Genomic DNA, 17143 nt, shown 5'->3' on the forward strand with positions numbered 1-17143 from the left:
ATAGCCTTACCTGCGTACGGAGTACACCAATCAACAACCAGCTGTAAGAGGCAACGGACTAAAGTACCCTTGGGATTGATTTCGTACAAGAATATATTTAAAAAATAATAATAAAAAGAGAGCGACTGTGATAATGAAGGCTATCTAATTCTATCGGCAGCTTTTCGCCAGGTTGCTGAATGCAATTTCGAAACAAGTAATAAAGCTAGGCACATGCGTAGAAAAGGTAAAAGTACCGCCAGCCATTTCTGACATATTAGGAGCAGTTCACGAGATCAATAACAATTTCGAACTCTTCTTTGCAGGCTCTCTCCTTTTCGACGCGCCATCCAATCAACCTTGCCTCGGATATTCCAGGTAGCACCTGCAATGTTGCGTGTGAGACTGGAGTGACCAAGAAAGTAAAACCCTAGAGACAGCAGTATCTTACCTCGATTTCTGCCGAATCAATCAGCTCAAGTAGCCGTCATCATTGAACGAAGTGGACTTGGTCGCGACGCCTTGTGGCCTTGCATTGAAGTGCCAGCTTCGGCATTTCGCATCAAGCGCTTCTGAGCAAATGACAGCGGCGCGGCATTGGTCGGTTTCGGCGCGGCGTCGTCGTCGTCGTCCTGGCGTACATCATCCTCGTTTTGTGCCGACGGTTCAACTTGAGCAGGTCCCTCGCTCACCACGAGGGGATCCGCAGGTCAGTCGTCATAGTATTCATCATCGTCGCTGAGATCAGCCAACTGTTCAAAGTTGACCTTGTAGCGGAGAATGCCGCCAATGCCACCAAAACCCTTGACAAATTGGTTACCCTCAGTTGAACGGTCCGACACAAATTCCAGATTAGCACCAAATTCTTTATAGTGTTCAGCAATCCACTCAAGGAAGGACTCCTGGGCGATAATTTCCTTTTCCTGACCAGTGGCAGAATCCAGAAATTTGTCGCGATTGGCCTGTTCCTGTTGTTTTGACAGGTGCAGGATCACCTCTTCGCCATTGCTATCTTTCAGAACCCAGCGAGTAATCTCGAGGTTCTCGAAAATGATGAGGGTCTCGACGGCACCAAGCTCCAAAGCCTTCAGGGTATCGTCGATACCGTAGCACACCTTGCCAGTATCCTGGCTGATTTCCTCGAAGTATTTGCCGATGAGCCTCTTCTCCTGAATAAACTTGACATTTCCAAGAGTCTCGGAAGAGAGTTCAATGGCCTGGTTGAATCCGTTTTCACCACCGTATGAAACATCAACGACCTTGATGACCTTGGTCTGAAGACGGTTGTCGAACATGTCAGAGGCATTCAGGTCATTCTTGAAGTCGGCAGAACCAGCAAGAACAATACCAGCGACATTGACCTTGTCGTTGGTGATGAAGTTTTGCACAGCGAGTTCGGCGACCTTGCGGACGTAGTTGTGACGCTTTTCCTCACGAAGACGAGCAAAACGCAGGGCAGATTGACCACCACGTCCGTGCTTCTTGGGCAAATCGACGGAGAACTTGTGAACGATGTCGCGGGTATTTCCACTAAGAGTACCAAAGAGAGCACCATTACCATCCATGATGATGAAACCAAACTTCTGGTCAGACTCGAGCAGCTCAGCCAAGGCTTCGGTGTGAAATTTATTATCGCAAAGATACAGCGAGGTGTTGATGGGCTTGAAGGGCTCGAAGTCAATGTTGACCTTTCGCTCCTTTCCTTCCTGGGTCAGGATTTCGCCACAGTAGATGACCAGACCATTGGGGGGAACTTTGTTGTACAGCTTCAAACGGTTCTGGGTCGAGGTAATAGCGGACAAAACGGACTGTCGGTTAACGCGCGATTTGATGTTCGACGCAGTACCCTAAAGAGATGTCTATGTCAACGCCGGTCTATAATATGAGGGCCATTCTTTACAGCAGGCGTTTCGACTTACGTATTCTTCAGCCAACATCTTGGCTGCACGCGACACCTGATCCTTTGGAGCTGAAGTTTCAAGCTACATCAGTATGGAAATGTGGTGGGGCGGCTGTTGACACCGTAGAGGGGAGACGTACGAATGATGAGGGAGATCATGGAGGTTCCATTGCCTCTGGCAGCCTCAAGACTCTTGATGAGCTTCTTGATCTTCCAGATCTCAATCTATAGGCAGCGATTGTTAGCTTCGATATTCTGCACCAAGTTTGTTATTTCGTTGGTTTCAGTTGGCCCTTGGTCACGGTTGGTGTTCTGCCATCGCGGGGCAGCACCGACTGGGCCTACAGGCAGACAGAAAGAGAGGGGCAGAGCCAACGGGGAGCCCAAAAGAGGAGGGGCTGGCCGTCGCTGACACCGACCACATAGCGTAGAGCACAATTTTTTTACTCCCTCGGGTGATAAGACTTACGTTCCTCTCGGCCTCGCTCGCTTGCGCGTCGGACATTGTAATAGCGTTTGTTCAAGGCCTTGCAGACAAAATATTTGGATTGGTCCCGCGGGACAGGGCTTTCCCTTGGGCGATGAATAAGAAAAGCAGGGAGTTCGGAGGGAGATGGGCGCTGTGCTGCACGCGAAGAAACTGGTGAAGTAGGATGCCGGAGCCAGATTTCAAGTTTTAAGGCCAAGGGATTTTTACCAAGTGCGGTTGTGAGTTAACCAGACTGTACTGGTACTATAAGTACCTAGGTACGGAGCAACCAACAAACGCCGGGTGGACGCTTGGTGGGCTCACAGCGTCCGCGTCGGCTAGTACTTGGCAAGCAGGTACCTAAAATCCCGAACCAGGCACTGGGGCCAGACACCACTTGACCACTTGGCGTCTTAAGCGCTGAGTGTAACACTAGACACAGAGCACTTAATACGTACAAGTACCCAGTGCCCTGTACAAATCGCAGAGTGTCCATGTCAAGTTCGCCTAAGTGCCAGCTTTGGTGTTATGCCCAGCATCGTTGCATCTAAGTACTTCTTAAGTAATAGTATGCCGCAGCCCAATTGTGGACCTGACACAACATTGAATGCTCAAGTCAAGTATGGACTAGGCAGGCAGCCAGCCAGCCTATTGCCTGCTGCGACATTTTCAAGCATGGGAAAGTCTGCTTATCACCATTAAACCCCAGCCTCGTAGGCACAATGACTCTATGCATCCTTTATTAACATGCCTCGAGTTCGTAATTCGTGGTGATTAACTACTACCCTAGGGGACTTCCCGCGCTTCGGCCCACAGACCCACATAACAATCCTGCCTCACTGCGTCCAGACTCACCGCCCGGCATTACCGACGTGCAACGCCGCAATGGACCTCCCCAGTGCCGTAACTGTTCCCAGCACGTTGCACGTCTAATCCAGCTTTACCTTTTGGCCCATGTTGCTCCATCACTGATAGAATCCATCTCCTCAAGCGGGCCATTCTTCTACGATAGGCCCTCTGCAGTGCTGTTGAGTCCAGACAGCATATCCCAACCGCTCTCGATGGACTCCCTCCCAACAGAGGTCGCCGAGACCATTCAAGCCGGCCACATCAGATCCCATCCCGACATCAACTTCGATATCGCACCCTCCACAGCTGCAGATAAGCGCGAACCAGTCACCCTCCACAGTCCCCGTCTCAGCGATGACGATCTTCTAAACGACATCGAAGACGACGAGGAAGACATACCCTACAGTGTTCTACACCCAACCCGCAAGTCACATAGTCTTCCTCCTTTACCGGACTTGCGGTTCGAGCAGAGTTACTTGAGGAGCATCGCCAATGCCGATACCTGGTGGAAGGTGTTGCTTATCACAGCCAGAGATCAGGTAAGCTGGCCTATCAGGAATTACTGTTCTAGAGGCGACGTTGTCTCTTGCGGGGAGTGAGTTGACAATGTAATGCGCTGTGTAGGTCATGATGCCCTTGGCCCAAGGTCTTATTTATAACCTGCTGCTCTGTGGCTGGCAACATTGGAATAGAACTGCCAAATTACATGGCAACACAGCTGGCTCACGAGTGCGAAGGTGGTGGTATGGTGTTAATAATTGGACGATACAGAAGCGAAAGTTATAGTCTTGGCATAATTAATTCAACTGAATCCTGTTGACTGATGTTGAAAGTTTTCTTTTACGTATCCTCGTATCATTAGCCTTGGAAGATTAGGCGCCCTCTCGTCAAGGCAAGCCTGGCGTCATTATGTTGGACGCAGGGAAAATATATAAAGCCCAGAACTATCTCCTGGTCGTGTATTGTCTTCAGCGCGTCATGGCAGTCAACGCCCACCGCCCATGCGCATACTGAGACCTTTTAGCTGGCCGCACATATGGTCAGATCTCTCCCCGTCCCACTCATCTCTCCGACGGAAAGCACGTAATCATCAAATAGTACATGTATACTCTAATCACAGACATAACTTCCTGACTCCTCAAACTCCATAAAAACAGTTTTCCCAACGCCATGAAACTCCCTTCAAGTAGTGTCGTTGAAATTGCCAAATGGTGATTCCAGTTGAGCATGTGGCTTCTCAGGGCTCCCTCGAAAAGCCAAGGGTGTGGAAGGAATGGCAGATAGGGTCGGGGCTCGAATGGCATCTAGCTTTTCTGTCACATCGCCTGAATCTGTTTGAGTCGGCTCTTTCTTGACCTGCTCTGATGGAATAGAATGTGCCTCTGGTGCCGGCACATCCTGCATTTCAACGGTTCGGGTCTCCGGGATAGTGGCATCGACCTTCCAATCCTGTGTGTCTGGGGTTGGAAGCATGTTGGAACCTTCATCCATTGGAGATAGAACTGTTCTCAGCTTAGGGGGAGTGACGGAGAGTTTCACAACCAAACTTTGGCGCTGATCATCGAGGTCATCCTCGACCATGGCTTCTTCTTCATCAAAGTCATCCTCATCGTCGGACTCTTCGGGCACGTGGGCGTCTTCCTCATCGTCTCCGAATTCAGCCTCGCTTTCCTCGTCGGTACCATCACCCCGAGAGTTACGCTCAGACCAGCCATTTGTGTCCTGATTTGCTGCGGGGCGTCTGGGTCGTCCAGATGCACCAACTGAATGATCATGTTCCAATTCGGAATTTTCGCCTTGGATACTTCCAGGAGCGCTATCACCCACCACCATGTTGAGCCGTGGTGGTGCCCGAATTTGTCTGCCACTTGATGTCGTTACTGGCCCGGTCTCCGCAGGGGTATTGGCCCCAGTATTGCGAGCTGATCGCCTGTAGCCGGTAGAATCGGAAAAGAAAGCATCTTCGTCATCCGAGTATGTGTACTTGATTCGCTTGCCTCGTGTACGGCCTTCGTACATGGAGAATCCTGGTTCTGGCCGTTTGAACTGCTCCTTTCGCATTTGGCGATATTCACGGCGTTTTCGTTTCTGTGACGACCGTTAGCCCAGACTATTTCAAAATTTTACAGAGCTACACCGTAACGCGTGTGGTAGTAATGGCGGTAGTCGGGGTGTTGTTTTGGTAGAACTCTTACCTCCTCACCAGCCTCAAACCGAGGAATGACTTGCAGCATCTTTTGACTCAACTTCTTCGCCTTTGGGCCACCGTCTTTCGTTTCAAGTTTTTCAGCGAGAGCCTTGAATTCTTCAATGGAACCAGCAACACTGAACCAAGTTCTATTTGTGCCTGCCGGATTGCTCTCGCGATATACCCGAAAATTCGTGTCGTCCTGTCCTTCGACCAAGAAGTACCGTCGCTTGTCTCCATCAGATCCCCAAGGTTGTACTGATCTCGGCTGATTCAAATCGTCTTCTTGACGGTTTTGTTTGTATGCCTGGTTAATCAGACCTTTGACAGTGTCGGAGGAAGCCATTGCCCATAGGATAAGGGTGCGCAACAGCGTTAGCTGCGCCATGTTAGCAACTTAAACCACTCTGGACACAATGACACACATACTCGTTTAGTGGGTGTCATTGAGTTGAATGTCGCACCGCCTGACAACGGGTTCTTTTCTTCCCAGGAAGCAGGCCACTGGTTCTTGTGCGACGTGATCGCATCTTCCAGTGCTCTGCCATAATGCCCCAGCCTACAAGCGGGACAAATTAACTTCAATCAGTAACCTTCCAACATGAAGTTCTCAATTCTTTGGCTTACTTGACGTCTTGCTTTCGGTTCAGGAGCAAGCCCAGGATTGCACATAAAAGGTGTTCTACTCGGTCGCCGGGAATGGACTCGACGACATCGCGTTCTAGCTCCTGCGGCCCGAAATGAGCTAGGGACTTCGGAAATGCGTCGCTAAACCGGCTTCGGAACATGACGATGAACTACTGGTGAGTTAGCCGGTTGATCATATTCAGACCATTTGAACACGCGAAGAATTCGCGTCATGGGTAGCCATCTACGCGACTTTCGCGTTCCCGACTGACAACGAGCAGATACGGCTTCAACGCGTCAGAGAAGAATTCCCCCCCTTATTCTCTACTTACCGCGATATCAGGGTTGTCGGCAAGAACATATTCATGTGGCGGTGACGCTGACCGTTTACGTGGTGGCGGCGATGGCTCCTTGGGCGGCTGCTCTGATAGCTTCGGGAAGAACTTCAGGATGCCCGACTTGGACTTGGTCGTCGCGTCATCGCTATTGTCGTCCAGCTCAACGTCCGACGGCACTGGCGACAGCGACGACAAAGATGAAAGGTCAGACGAGTCGTCATCGGCAGTCATGTTGAGTTTGTCCGCAGTACAGGAAGTGAGTCGCGGTGTGTGGAGAAGTGAAGAAGGCCAGAAAGTCTTGGTTGCTCGTTGTTGAGCGTGCACTAGCAAAACCCACGGCCGCAAGCCGCAATCAGAGTTAACCCAATTGGATAAGCAAAGGGGTCTATCAAACGTCTTTGTTCTATGCACGCCTTACAAACGAATCTACCTCCTTCTAAAATGTCCAGACCTGAGACAATGAGACAGCTGGTATTACCGCTCCCTTACCTGCCTTGCCTTGCCTTGCCTTGCCTTGCCATAATGAGCCAACTGGCGTGGTCCCTTGGATCCTTCGTACAAACCATTCGGTGTAATGTTCCAGCACGATGCCATGGTAAGCATCCGCACAACAACAGGTGCAATCTTTAGTCCGTCATCAACCGTGCACCACCAAGCAGTTCCTCATAGAATCCCTACCGACTTTTATATGACATATAAACGATGGGGGAGGTCCTCTGTCCATTTGTTCGTGGGTGTAGCAGTGAATTCAAAAACCAACCGAAGAATGCCCAGGATATGAAGCAAAAGACCCAGAGTCAACATCGAATCTACATGCAACTTCCGGAAATGACTCCGTTGTTGCACAAGAAATAGGCTTTCCCAGTGCTGCCAAAGAATGGTGGACCAACGACACCATCGCGACGTAACGGAGGCCCAGACGCAGTGAATCCCGTAACGGCTCATGACTCCCAGGAAAGAGAGCCTCATCTTTCGAGTGCGACTAATAAACCAATTGCTTGGTTATCGTCAACTGCTCAAACAGGGATCGACTGTTCAGGCAGTCCAACCTATACAGACAGTGGTCATTCTTAAACATGGGACCAAGCAGTATCCTCACTCACACTGATTTCCATGGCAATGTCTATCGAACGCATGGGGATCATGCTTCGCATGTCTCCCTAGCATCGAGCCTCTTTCCAGTCCCCTCACCCCTGCACTTGGGGTCTTGACAATGCCACAACGGCGGGTCAGCGATATGAATCGTTATCCGCCCGCCGAGTACTCCAAGGGTCGATGGAGTGTGAGGTTGGTGCTTCATCTCATTTTTGAGGCACGTTTCCGGCGATAATCCATCTTGATCGCCACTAGGCAGGCTCAAGCTGACCTGCCCAACCCGTGAGCCTTTGTCCACGGTATCGTCACATATGGGAGCCCCAATTCTTCGGCCGGTACCACAGCCTCGGCAAATCGCCAGCCCACCTTGTGAACGAGACTTCTTGTCATCTCAGTACCCAAACGCGGCAGCGATTCGAGACAATATAATGAACTGAGTTTTGGTTAGCAGCAACGAAATATAGCATCATAAACGTGTGAAAAGAAGAAGCAAATGTGTCAAATGCATCACATGGACCATCTTGAGAGAATTCCGCGTCTTTACAAACGAGAACCGATGTTCCTCTGCAACTGCGATGAGCAAGGCTTGAGATTCAGATGACACGACGTAGTGGCGCGGGGGCGATTTCGCGTCAAGCGCCGCACGGCAGAATTTGGCTCCTCGGTGCACAGTATATCGCATAGTGTGACTTTGGGACACTGTGCTATGATGGAATTGCTATCGTGCTTCGCAACAGACATATTATTGAGAAATTAGGAGAGCATAAAGTAATCCGTCGTCTACTTAAATATTATAAAATCACGACAGAGGCCTTTTCTTCCAGTACTAGGAATTTGTTAATAGCGTATGCTTGGCCATAGCCATTTCGGCAGACCTTAATACCACATCAACTCACGAACCCAGATTGTTGAGTGGGGCCAAACTTCACTCGAAACTCACCGGAGCTACTCCGTATGATTGGACCGACTACTCGCTTGCGCGGTCCACTCTGAGATCACGTGGTCAGGGCTCCTCCAGCGCTCGAAATGGTCCCGCACACAAAAAATTGTCGCCGAATGTGCATGTAACGCCTCTTTGCTAAAACACCAAGCGGCGGGAGCCAGGTATATTCAACCCAACAACGCACCCCCGGCTCGACAATTTACTGACAGCTTCTGCTCAAAGCAGTATACTCGAACGATTGCATCGAGTCCACACGAGCCGCCATGGGTAGAGTTATTCGCAACCAGCGCAAGGGTCGCGGATCCATTTTCAGTCAGTGCCGCCCGCGAAATTTCTCGAGCTCGATTTTCGACAACGCCTGGAGACAAAAATTACTAACGTTTGGAAATAGCGGCCAACACGCGCTTGAACAAGGCCCCGGCCAAGTTCCGTACCCTCGATTATGCCGAGCGTCATGGCTACGTCCGTGGTGTAGTCAAGGACATCATTCACGATCCTGGTTAGTTTTCCTTCTATGGCAAAACATTTGGATATCGGTTTGGGATATGGGAATAGAAGGCTGATACTGGAGTCTTTTTTCCTTCAGGTCGTGGTGCTCCGCTTGCCAAGGTGTCGTTCCGTCACCCTTACAAGTACAAGCAGGTTTCCGAGACTTTCATTGCCAACGAAGGCATGTATACCGGCCAATTCATCTACGCAGGAAAGAAGGCTGCTTTGACCGTCGGCAACGTCCTCCCTCTCGGTGAGATGCCTGAGGGTACTGTCGTGTCGAACGTCGAAGAGAAGATTGGAGACCGTGGCTCTCTGGGCCGTACATCTGGTGCCTATGTCACCATCATTGGCCACAACCCTGACGAGGGCAAGACCCGTATCAAGCTACCCTCTGGTGCTAAGAAGGTCGTTCATTCTACCACTCGTGGTATGATCGGCATTGTTGCCGGCGGTGGCCGTACCGACAAGCCTCTCCTCAAGGCTTCTCGCGCTAAGCACAAGTTCGCCGTCAAGCGCAACAGCTGGCCCAAGACTCGTGGTGTTGCCATGAATCCTGTGGACCATCCTCACGGTGGTGTACGTGTTCCCGACAAGTGGGGTGTGAAACCTGAGATTGATGCTGACAACTTTTATAGGGTAACCACCAGCACATTGGTAAGGCGTCTACCATTTCCCGATACGCCGCTCAGGGTCAGAAGGCCGGTCTTATCGCTGCCAGAAGGACAGGTCTGTTGCGTGGTACTCAGAAGACGAAGGAGTAAGGGGCTGGATTTCTTGGTCTCATTGGGATGGTGTTACAGTGGCTTGCTTGCATCTTTGGATGGTACTGCTGCGAGCAGGAGTCTGGTAGCTCAGAAAGCAAGTACTATGGCATTTGGCGTACACAAAATATTGGTTCCCTCTGCTACACCAGTGACGAAAATGGACGATGTGAATATCCGGGTTGGGCGTGATGTATTTGGAACAAAAAAGAACATTTCCTCATATATCCATCTGCAAACTGTGAATCACCTTGGACCAGTTATGCTACATCGGTCTGACTCGTCCAGGGTATGTGTGCGAGACGTGGTATAGAAAACGCTCAAGCATTAAATTACGATCAAGGCGCCCTATCACCTTGCCACTGTGTTTGACCGGCCAATATTCATTCTGTTGAAATACGGTGAATCACGCCCCCACCTACACCGGGACTGGAGTTGAACCGCAGATTCTACCATGACGTTGTGCGGCCGCTATTGACAGCCGGCTTTCTAATGGAAAGAAAATATGTATGCGCTGTATCCTAAATGGTTTGGTCTGGCCTTTCGACAACTCGAGTGCGGGCCAGAACTTGAGCCGATACTCTGAAAAGCGCAGCAGGCCTCGATTTGAAGCGAGAGGCAAGAATTTCTAGCTCAATCTAACGAAACATTGGCAAGCATGCACAACGGCTTGGGAATTGGCAAGCCTCTGCCCAGATATTGCATCATGCTTCCATAACCGCCCTTTTAGGGTGGTCAATGGGGAAGTCTTCGCTCAAGAGCTTGTCCAGCAAAATCAGCGGCGCCAAGGTGAAAAATACGGCTGCCCAATGTCTTATTGGCAATTTGAGTCAGTGGAAAGACAATACTAGCATGGTTGAGGGCAGACATAATGAAAGAATCGGGGGCCTGTACGAAGAAGAATTCGTCCGACGAGGTCCTATGCTAGCTTCGCAACTGGTGTGAGGCCCACGTTAGGACAAAGTACGGTCGGTGAAATATACTCGATACCTCTACGAGCTTAAAAGTGCACAGTCTGAGTTCTTACAGAGCAGCGTAGCGCAGTGCAGCAGCTTGAGTGATATCCCTTTGGCTGTGTTAAGGTGCAGCGGATGTAGCGGTCTCCATTTTTCTGCGATACTTAGCGGATACTTTTATTTATAGATATTTTAATAGAGTACATGATGTAGCTCTTTGTAGCTAAGAGAATCATAGTGACTTCTATTATTATACTATTTTTTGGTGTAGAGATGTACCTTTGAATATTAGGTTTTTAATTGGCTAGAACGCCCATTCGTGACATCCGCTGCACCTTAACACAGCCAAAGGGATTTGCCCGCCAATATTCTTTGCGAGATACGCAAACCGCTGTCGATGGTTTCAAGTCCAAGAAACCCGCAGCATCTGCCCCACCCGTGACGAGCTGAGCTGGCCTAGATACTCCGGTCGACCCCTCCATCTCACAACTTGGCTGGGAGTACCTGAGCAAGCCGCTTCGGCGTGCCCCGCCATCACCGATGGCTCGACAACCACTCAAAAAATCTCCCACCTTGTAGACCCTTCCACTCCGACTACTTAAGTACATCGTCTCTTCCAGTTGATATATTCGCATTTGTCCTGTTTTGCATTCCATTTCGTAACAATCGATCATCATGGCTTCTGCAAAGGAATACGGCCTTCTCTGCCTCGAGAACCCTCTTCTCGGTACGTTTGTTGCAGCCTCTCTACCCGACACTCTACTACCAGACGTTTTCCCCTCATAGTCAGACCCCACCATGATGATGATGATTATCAGAGCCATCCATTGTAAATGCGCTCGTGGCTTCCAGCTGACCACCACAACTTCTCATCATGAACAGATATTCAAGCCGTTGGTGACCAGGCCCTTCTCGACAAGTATGGTCTCAAGGCCAATGACGCTATCCTCGCCGAGGAGAAGCACCTCCCTCTGTACGAAGACCTGCTCAACAACTACGACGCCAAGTTGATTGCTGGTGGTGCTGCCCAGAACTCCGCCCGTGGTGCCCAGTACATCCTGCCCCCCAACAGCGTCGTCTACCTCGGTGGTGCTGGTGATGACAAGTACTCTGCCATCATGCACGACGCCGTCACGGCCGCTGGCCTCCGCGTCGAGTACCGTGTCGACCCTGAGAAGAAGACCGGCCGCTGCGGCGTTGTCATTACCGGCCACAACCGAAGTCTGTGTACTGATCTCGGTGCTGCGAACCACTACGACCTCGACCACTTGAAGAAGCCTGAGATCTGGAGCCTCGTTCAGAATGCCGAGGTGTACTACATTGGTGGCTACCACTTCACGGGTAAGTCCCCCTCGCACATGGATTCATGTGAATTGCATTCGTAGCACGGCCACCCTAACCGACAATGTTATGTATCATGCAGTCTGCCCTCCAGCCATCATGGAGCTCGCCAAACAGGCCGCCGAAAAGAACAAGATCTTTGTTCTGTCGCTCTCTGCCCCCTTCATCCCCCAGTTCTTCAAGGATCCCGTCGATGCCTCCGCCCCTTACTGGGACTATGTCATCGGTAATGAGACCGAGGCCGCTGCTTATGCCGAGTCGCACAACCTGCCCTCCAAGGAGCCCAAGGATGTTGTCAAGCACCTGGCCAACCTGCCCAAGGAGAACGGGAAGAGAAAGCGAGTTGCTATTATCACTCAGGGCACCGAGCCTACCCTCGTTGCTGTCCAGGGTGAGGATCAGATCAAGGAATTCCCAGTCCATGCCATCGGCAAGGAGCAGATCAACGATACCAATGGTGCTGGTGATGCCTTTGCCGGTGGACTTTTGGCCGGTATCATGCAGGGCAAGGACCTCGCTACTTCCATTGACATGGGCCAGTGGCTTGCCAGGCTGAGTATTCAGGAGTTGGGACCTTCGTAAGTCACAGAATTTGATTTTATTCCCCTCTTGCCCTCCCTTGAGGCAATAATCATCATTGTTCATTCCGATCATTATATATCTGATCCTATGTCTGATTTATACGGATTGGATAATGATCGCCCACGAATATAACATCAAAAACGCTTAGCCTCGTCACAATCCTTCCACCCGCCTCATAGCCATATCTTTCCAACTAAAAAAAAAAGCCTTGGCTAACCCGCTCTGATCATCCAGGTACCCCTTTCCCAAGAAGACCTACCAGGCCTCCTCTTAAAGCCTTACAAAGGCACAATGATTCCATTAGGTAAAATGAGTGTAGTTCGGCGTTGAGGGCTAAATGGGAAACGGTTTCAACAACGGCGTTTTTGCATCTGTGGCAAAAGGAGCCCCCAGAAGTTGTGGCTCTCTTCGCATAGCGATTCGGTATCCTCCACGATCCGATCAATTTTTGTTCAAATTTGATTAAAGCACGTAAAAGATGCAAAATAGACATGTTTAAAGCGGCGTTCATATCGAACCGCCCGTCAGATTCATTGGCTTTCTTTCCTTTCCTTCTTTCTTTCTTTTTTTTTTTTAAAAAAAAGAAGGGCTTTAAAAGAGGCACTTGTGACTTTCAGGTATCGCTTGTGCAATTGCTATGTCATCCCGGTATCTTGCAAATGTACAACTCGTGAGTCCACTTTGCAAAGTTTGGCTAAGCTGTTCAAGGCCGGACTGAAAGCTCATCAGGGGGCATGAATAACTCTCAAACGTCCTTTGATAACAAAAGGGAAAGAGTTCGAAAGGCGAAGTGGAAAATCACTTGTTACCATGATAGGCTGTCTGCATAATAGCCTCGTTATAGTTCAACGCAGTCTGGTCCATTTGCAAGTATCTCGCTGCGGTTTCGGCGCGAGCAGGACTCGAGAACTGAGGCTCTGGTCGTCCAGAAATAGGGCTCATCCCATGACCAACTACGTTTGCCGGTGTGCCCTGATACAGGCTGCTTGGGTGAGAGAAAGCAGAAAGCCCCGTCGATTGGGGGAGGCTATCCAAGGCTCGAGACCCCCAAGGCGAGACGGCAGGACCGCTGTTCTGCAACGTAGACTGCTGATTGTCACCCCATCTGATAAAAGGCGAGCTTCGCGGCACGCTAGTTCCAGAGAATGCCTGGAGCAAGTTGCTCCTATGGGCAGTTTCCGGGCCCGAAACGACAGGCCCTACGACAGGCCCAGTAAAGCTCCGTCTGTTCTGTTGCTGGGCAGTATGACTATTGACAAGGACACCATGGAGATTTCGTCCGGGAGTCGCAAAGGGGTCATCTAAATGATTTCCACTGCTCGTAGGGCGTCTTGGAGAATTGTACGGGCTCGCGCTCTCGCCAAAGCCAGTTGATCCATTCGGCGTCATACTGTCGGCAGGCTTTTCAGGCTCAGGTGTATTGAACCAAGCCCACGGCAACGGAGCAAACTTTCCTGAAAGGACGGAGCCGGGCGGACTGCGCTCTGTTTGAAACGAGCCAAGGACATTGTTCGCTGTCATCGTGTGCATTCCATAAGAAGATTCATCCGTCGAATGACGCTGCCGTTGAGGTTGTGGTGTGGGTGGCTTCAAGAAGGGAGACAGCATTTCAAACAATGCATCGTCTCGGTCCTCTAAATTTGCTTCGTCTTGAACCCTTTCCTGCTGGGTCGACTGTGGCTGCTGGCTATTCGCGTCAGTATTTAAGTTCTCGCGCAATTGTCGAGGCTCTTCAGCCAATATAACACGGCTTGGCAGGCTACTATCATCCGCATCTTCATTGCCAAGAGGGTTCTTGGATGCCGTGTTTGGTGACGAGGTCGAAGTCTTGGCTGCAGCCTCAGGCGAATCAGACGTAGGTTTGACGCAGTATTCAAAAACGAGGGAGTTGTCGACAACCTTGTAAGACATTGGGAAGTTCGAGTCCTCGGCGAGGAAGTACGCACAGCGAAGAATGTCCAAAATTCTGGCCAAGTTTTCTTGGGATGGCTCCAGGCGAGAGCTGTGGTCCTGCAGATAGGTCTTTGGGGAGCCATCTTCGGTGCAAAAGCAACGGCATTGTTGGGGGATGGTCTCCTCAGACAGGGGGCGAAAGCCACGTATTTCCAAATCCTCCGCAAGGAGATATGGGCAGTTGCTCAACGCCTGGCTGTATGTGAAAATGCAGAGCAAAGTTAACACCTTGGCAAGATTCTGAACCAGCCGTGGTATGACTCCGCCAAATGCTTGAGCAGCAGCACTGACTTCACCCCGACAGGCAGTAAGCCACATACTGTACAAGCGCAGGACAGGAAGAAGCGCTTCCAGAATGGGCGTAATCTTGGTAGGCACATTATTGGATCCATCACTCCCCATATCTTCGGATGCAGCTTCTTTCAGTTCTGATTCGAAGGCTACACAGAAGTGTGAAATAAACAAAGCATTAAATCGTAAAGTAAACTGGTAGAAAGCAGCGAGAGACATTGATTCTGGAGTGGACTTAGCAATGAACCAGGAGCAAGAACCCAAAGTAAAATCAGACGAACCTCTGTATATAGTCGACGCGACGTGATGAGCAGAAAGATTGACCAATGTCATCTTGAGTAGCGTAGCCGCAGATTTCTCACTATGACATGCTATCTCTAATTTGTGTAGAACCTCGCCTTCAAGCTCTGCTTGTTGCGGGAAGGTCTCACCCTTGTAAAAGAGCGCGTGGAGCCTGACGAACCACATGGGAAACGGATCTTGTGCTGTTGGTGAGGCGTTATGTCGGGATCTCGATGAATTCGGCAGGTGAAGAGACTTGAACTCGGCTTCAAGATTGGCCTTTGCGTTCGGATGAGGCGCATCGACTGCCCAGGAGCGGTAAAAACTATAGACAATGTCCAGGTGATTGCCCTGGTCCAAATGAACAATGCCCATTTGGTGCTGTGCATATCCGGACTGGGGTTTCAAATGATGCGCAAGGCTATAAAAAGTCAAAGCAGTCTCATAGCCCGAATTCTTATGTCTGGCTTGAGTCCTATACCGAGACAAATCACCTAGACGCAAAAGAGTTGAGTGGCACGATGTCAAAACCATGGCACTCAACCCTGATGGCACAGGGCTAATTCTATCTCCGTTACTCATCGGCTCAACATCAATGCCTCGGGCAACTCTCCTGAGTTCCGGGACATCGTACCGGGCCGACAGACGTTGGATGTATCCCTTGTAGAATTTCTGTGCCACACGAAGAAAGTTATTGTATGACTTTTCCATCTTGCGTCTCTCAACGGCATGCGAAGACTGCTTGAGTCGGCCCTGGATGCGTCGGTATTCGGAGTTGATCATGGTATGCAAAGCCCACAGAGCATCCTCCGTATTCTCCTTGACGGCAAATGCGAAGTCCAAAAAGATGGTGTGGACGAATGCAAAGCGAAACCTCGAGGGACAGTCAGTTTCAGGTCTATAAGGGCAACGGATGTGAAGGGTTGAGGAACATACCTCTCCAAAGTGCCCTCAATAGCCTCGAAATGAGCAACGTCCACTCCAGAGGCACTTTCAGCTTTGAGTCTCTCCAGCTGCTTCATCAAATGCTTCTTCAATTTCAGGGCTTGGCTACAGGCGCCCCTAAGTCAGCCCAGATTTCTTGAGACAAACATGGTGATTTGCTCTGCTTGGAGACGAGTGTCCAAGCCGCGATGAACAGAGATAACACCCAACGGGAGAACGGAATAACACCTACTGCCAGTATTGGCGAGCCTGAGGAGAAGGCGGAGGAGGAGAGTCCATATCGACTGGTCCTGGGCTTGTATGGATTTGGCCAGCCGGATTTGGGGGTTCCGAGACCCGTCGTGAATGGGTGATTGGCACGATAAATGTAGTGAAAGAAAATATTGTCGAGGACTTTTTGTCACCTCATACTCCCGGAAACAATGAAACTCGCGGAACAATGAAAATGAGCCACCAGCAAGGACGAAGGGTCAAACCACCCGTATGCCGAGTTGACGGCAAAGAGGAATGGCTAGTACCAGGCTCGGCTCGCGGAAGTCTACTTGCTGCGCCGGGGAGGAACTCATTGGAGATGACGGGCGGTTCTGACGAACAGCGCAAGGGTCGAGGATCGAGGATCGAGGAACAGCGACGGCGACGGCGAAGGAATCAAATTCGGGCAAGCAAACTAGGGTCGAGAAGAGGTTCCTGCGCAGCCCGGCAAGATAATTGCGACAGCAGAAGGGAATAACAAAAGTGAGTCTGTGGCGAAGGAAAGGTGAGCCGCTTCTGAGCCCCTCAAGCCGACGAACGACTACTACGTAAAGTACTTACTTAAGTAAGTAGATTACCAGGTTGCCAGGGACTAGAAGAACTGGGTGCTGGGATCAGCCACTGGGGCCCATGGCCATGGCAATTCTTCGGCCGTGGATCCACCAGCGACGTCTTGTTGCGCGGGAACAACCTGGCCGGCCCAAGCCACGCAGCTTCATGGCCGAAAAAAAAAGTCCAGAATCTATTAGTTAGCGGCCAAAGCAAACCTAAAAATGTTTGAAATGTTTAAATCCCTGCCTGATATGAAGTACATACGTGCTTTGAATTGAATATCTGTGGCATCACAAGGCTCACTACCTCTAAGGCTAGTACATCTAAGTACCTAAGTAGGTACCTACC

At 50.4% G+C, this 17143-nt stretch overlaps 6 protein-coding genes across 6 annotated transcripts; 3 read left to right on the plus strand and 3 right to left on the minus strand.

The window, feature by feature from the left end:
• Positions 1-689: 689 nt before the first annotated feature.
• Positions 690-2384, minus strand: SU2 (Eukaryotic peptide chain release factor subunit 1; the record flags this gene model as incomplete). The annotated part of the gene is made up of 4 exons (XM_014693709.1): positions 690-1826; positions 1899-1948; positions 2020-2104; positions 2349-2384. 4 exons carry the CDS (start codon positions 2382-2384, stop codon positions 690-692), a joined length of 1308 nt encoding a protein of 435 aa, XP_014549195.1.
• A 1025-nt stretch (positions 2385-3409) lies between these two features.
• G6M90_00g013270 (uncharacterized protein) lies at positions 3410-3983 on the plus strand (the record flags this gene model as incomplete). The annotated part of the gene is made up of 2 exons (XM_014693708.2): positions 3410-3736; positions 3822-3983. The coding sequence occupies 2 exons, from the start codon at positions 3410-3412 to the stop codon at positions 3981-3983; spliced, it is 489 nt and encodes a 162-aa protein (XP_014549194.2).
• Positions 3984-4379: 396 nt separating this feature from the next.
• On the minus strand, positions 4380-6581 carry G6M90_00g013280 (uncharacterized protein; the record flags this gene model as incomplete). Its single annotated transcript, XM_014693707.1, has 5 exons — positions 4380-5285; positions 5393-5764; positions 5815-5944; positions 6013-6182; positions 6345-6581. 5 exons carry the CDS (start codon positions 6579-6581, stop codon positions 4380-4382), a joined length of 1815 nt encoding a protein of 604 aa, XP_014549193.1.
• Positions 6582-8651: 2070 nt separating this feature from the next.
• On the plus strand, positions 8652-9641 carry RPL2 (60S ribosomal protein uL2; the record flags this gene model as incomplete). Its single annotated transcript, XM_014693706.1, has 4 exons — positions 8652-8700; positions 8780-8887; positions 8975-9456; positions 9516-9641. The coding sequence occupies 4 exons, from the start codon at positions 8652-8654 to the stop codon at positions 9639-9641; spliced, it is 765 nt and encodes a 254-aa protein (XP_014549192.1).
• Positions 9642-11272: 1631 nt separating this feature from the next.
• ado1 (Adenosine kinase) lies at positions 11273-12520 on the plus strand (the record flags this gene model as incomplete). The annotated part of the gene is made up of 3 exons (XM_014693705.1): positions 11273-11324; positions 11480-11938; positions 12021-12520. 3 exons carry the CDS (start codon positions 11273-11275, stop codon positions 12518-12520), a joined length of 1011 nt encoding a protein of 336 aa, XP_014549191.1.
• Positions 12521-13318: 798 nt separating this feature from the next.
• Positions 13319-16270, minus strand: Smg7 (the record flags this gene model as incomplete). Its single annotated transcript, XM_066129744.1, has 4 exons — positions 13319-14988; positions 15046-15920; positions 15983-16096; positions 16224-16270. The coding sequence occupies 4 exons, from the start codon at positions 16268-16270 to the stop codon at positions 13319-13321; spliced, it is 2706 nt and encodes a 901-aa protein (XP_065985618.1).
• Positions 16271-17143: the final 873 nt, after the last annotated feature.

Source organism: Metarhizium brunneum, chromosome 1 (assembly GCF_013426205.1).
Source record: "Metarhizium brunneum chromosome 1, complete sequence".
In the NCBI taxonomy this organism is placed as follows: domain Eukaryota; kingdom Fungi; phylum Ascomycota; class Sordariomycetes; order Hypocreales; family Clavicipitaceae; genus Metarhizium; species Metarhizium brunneum.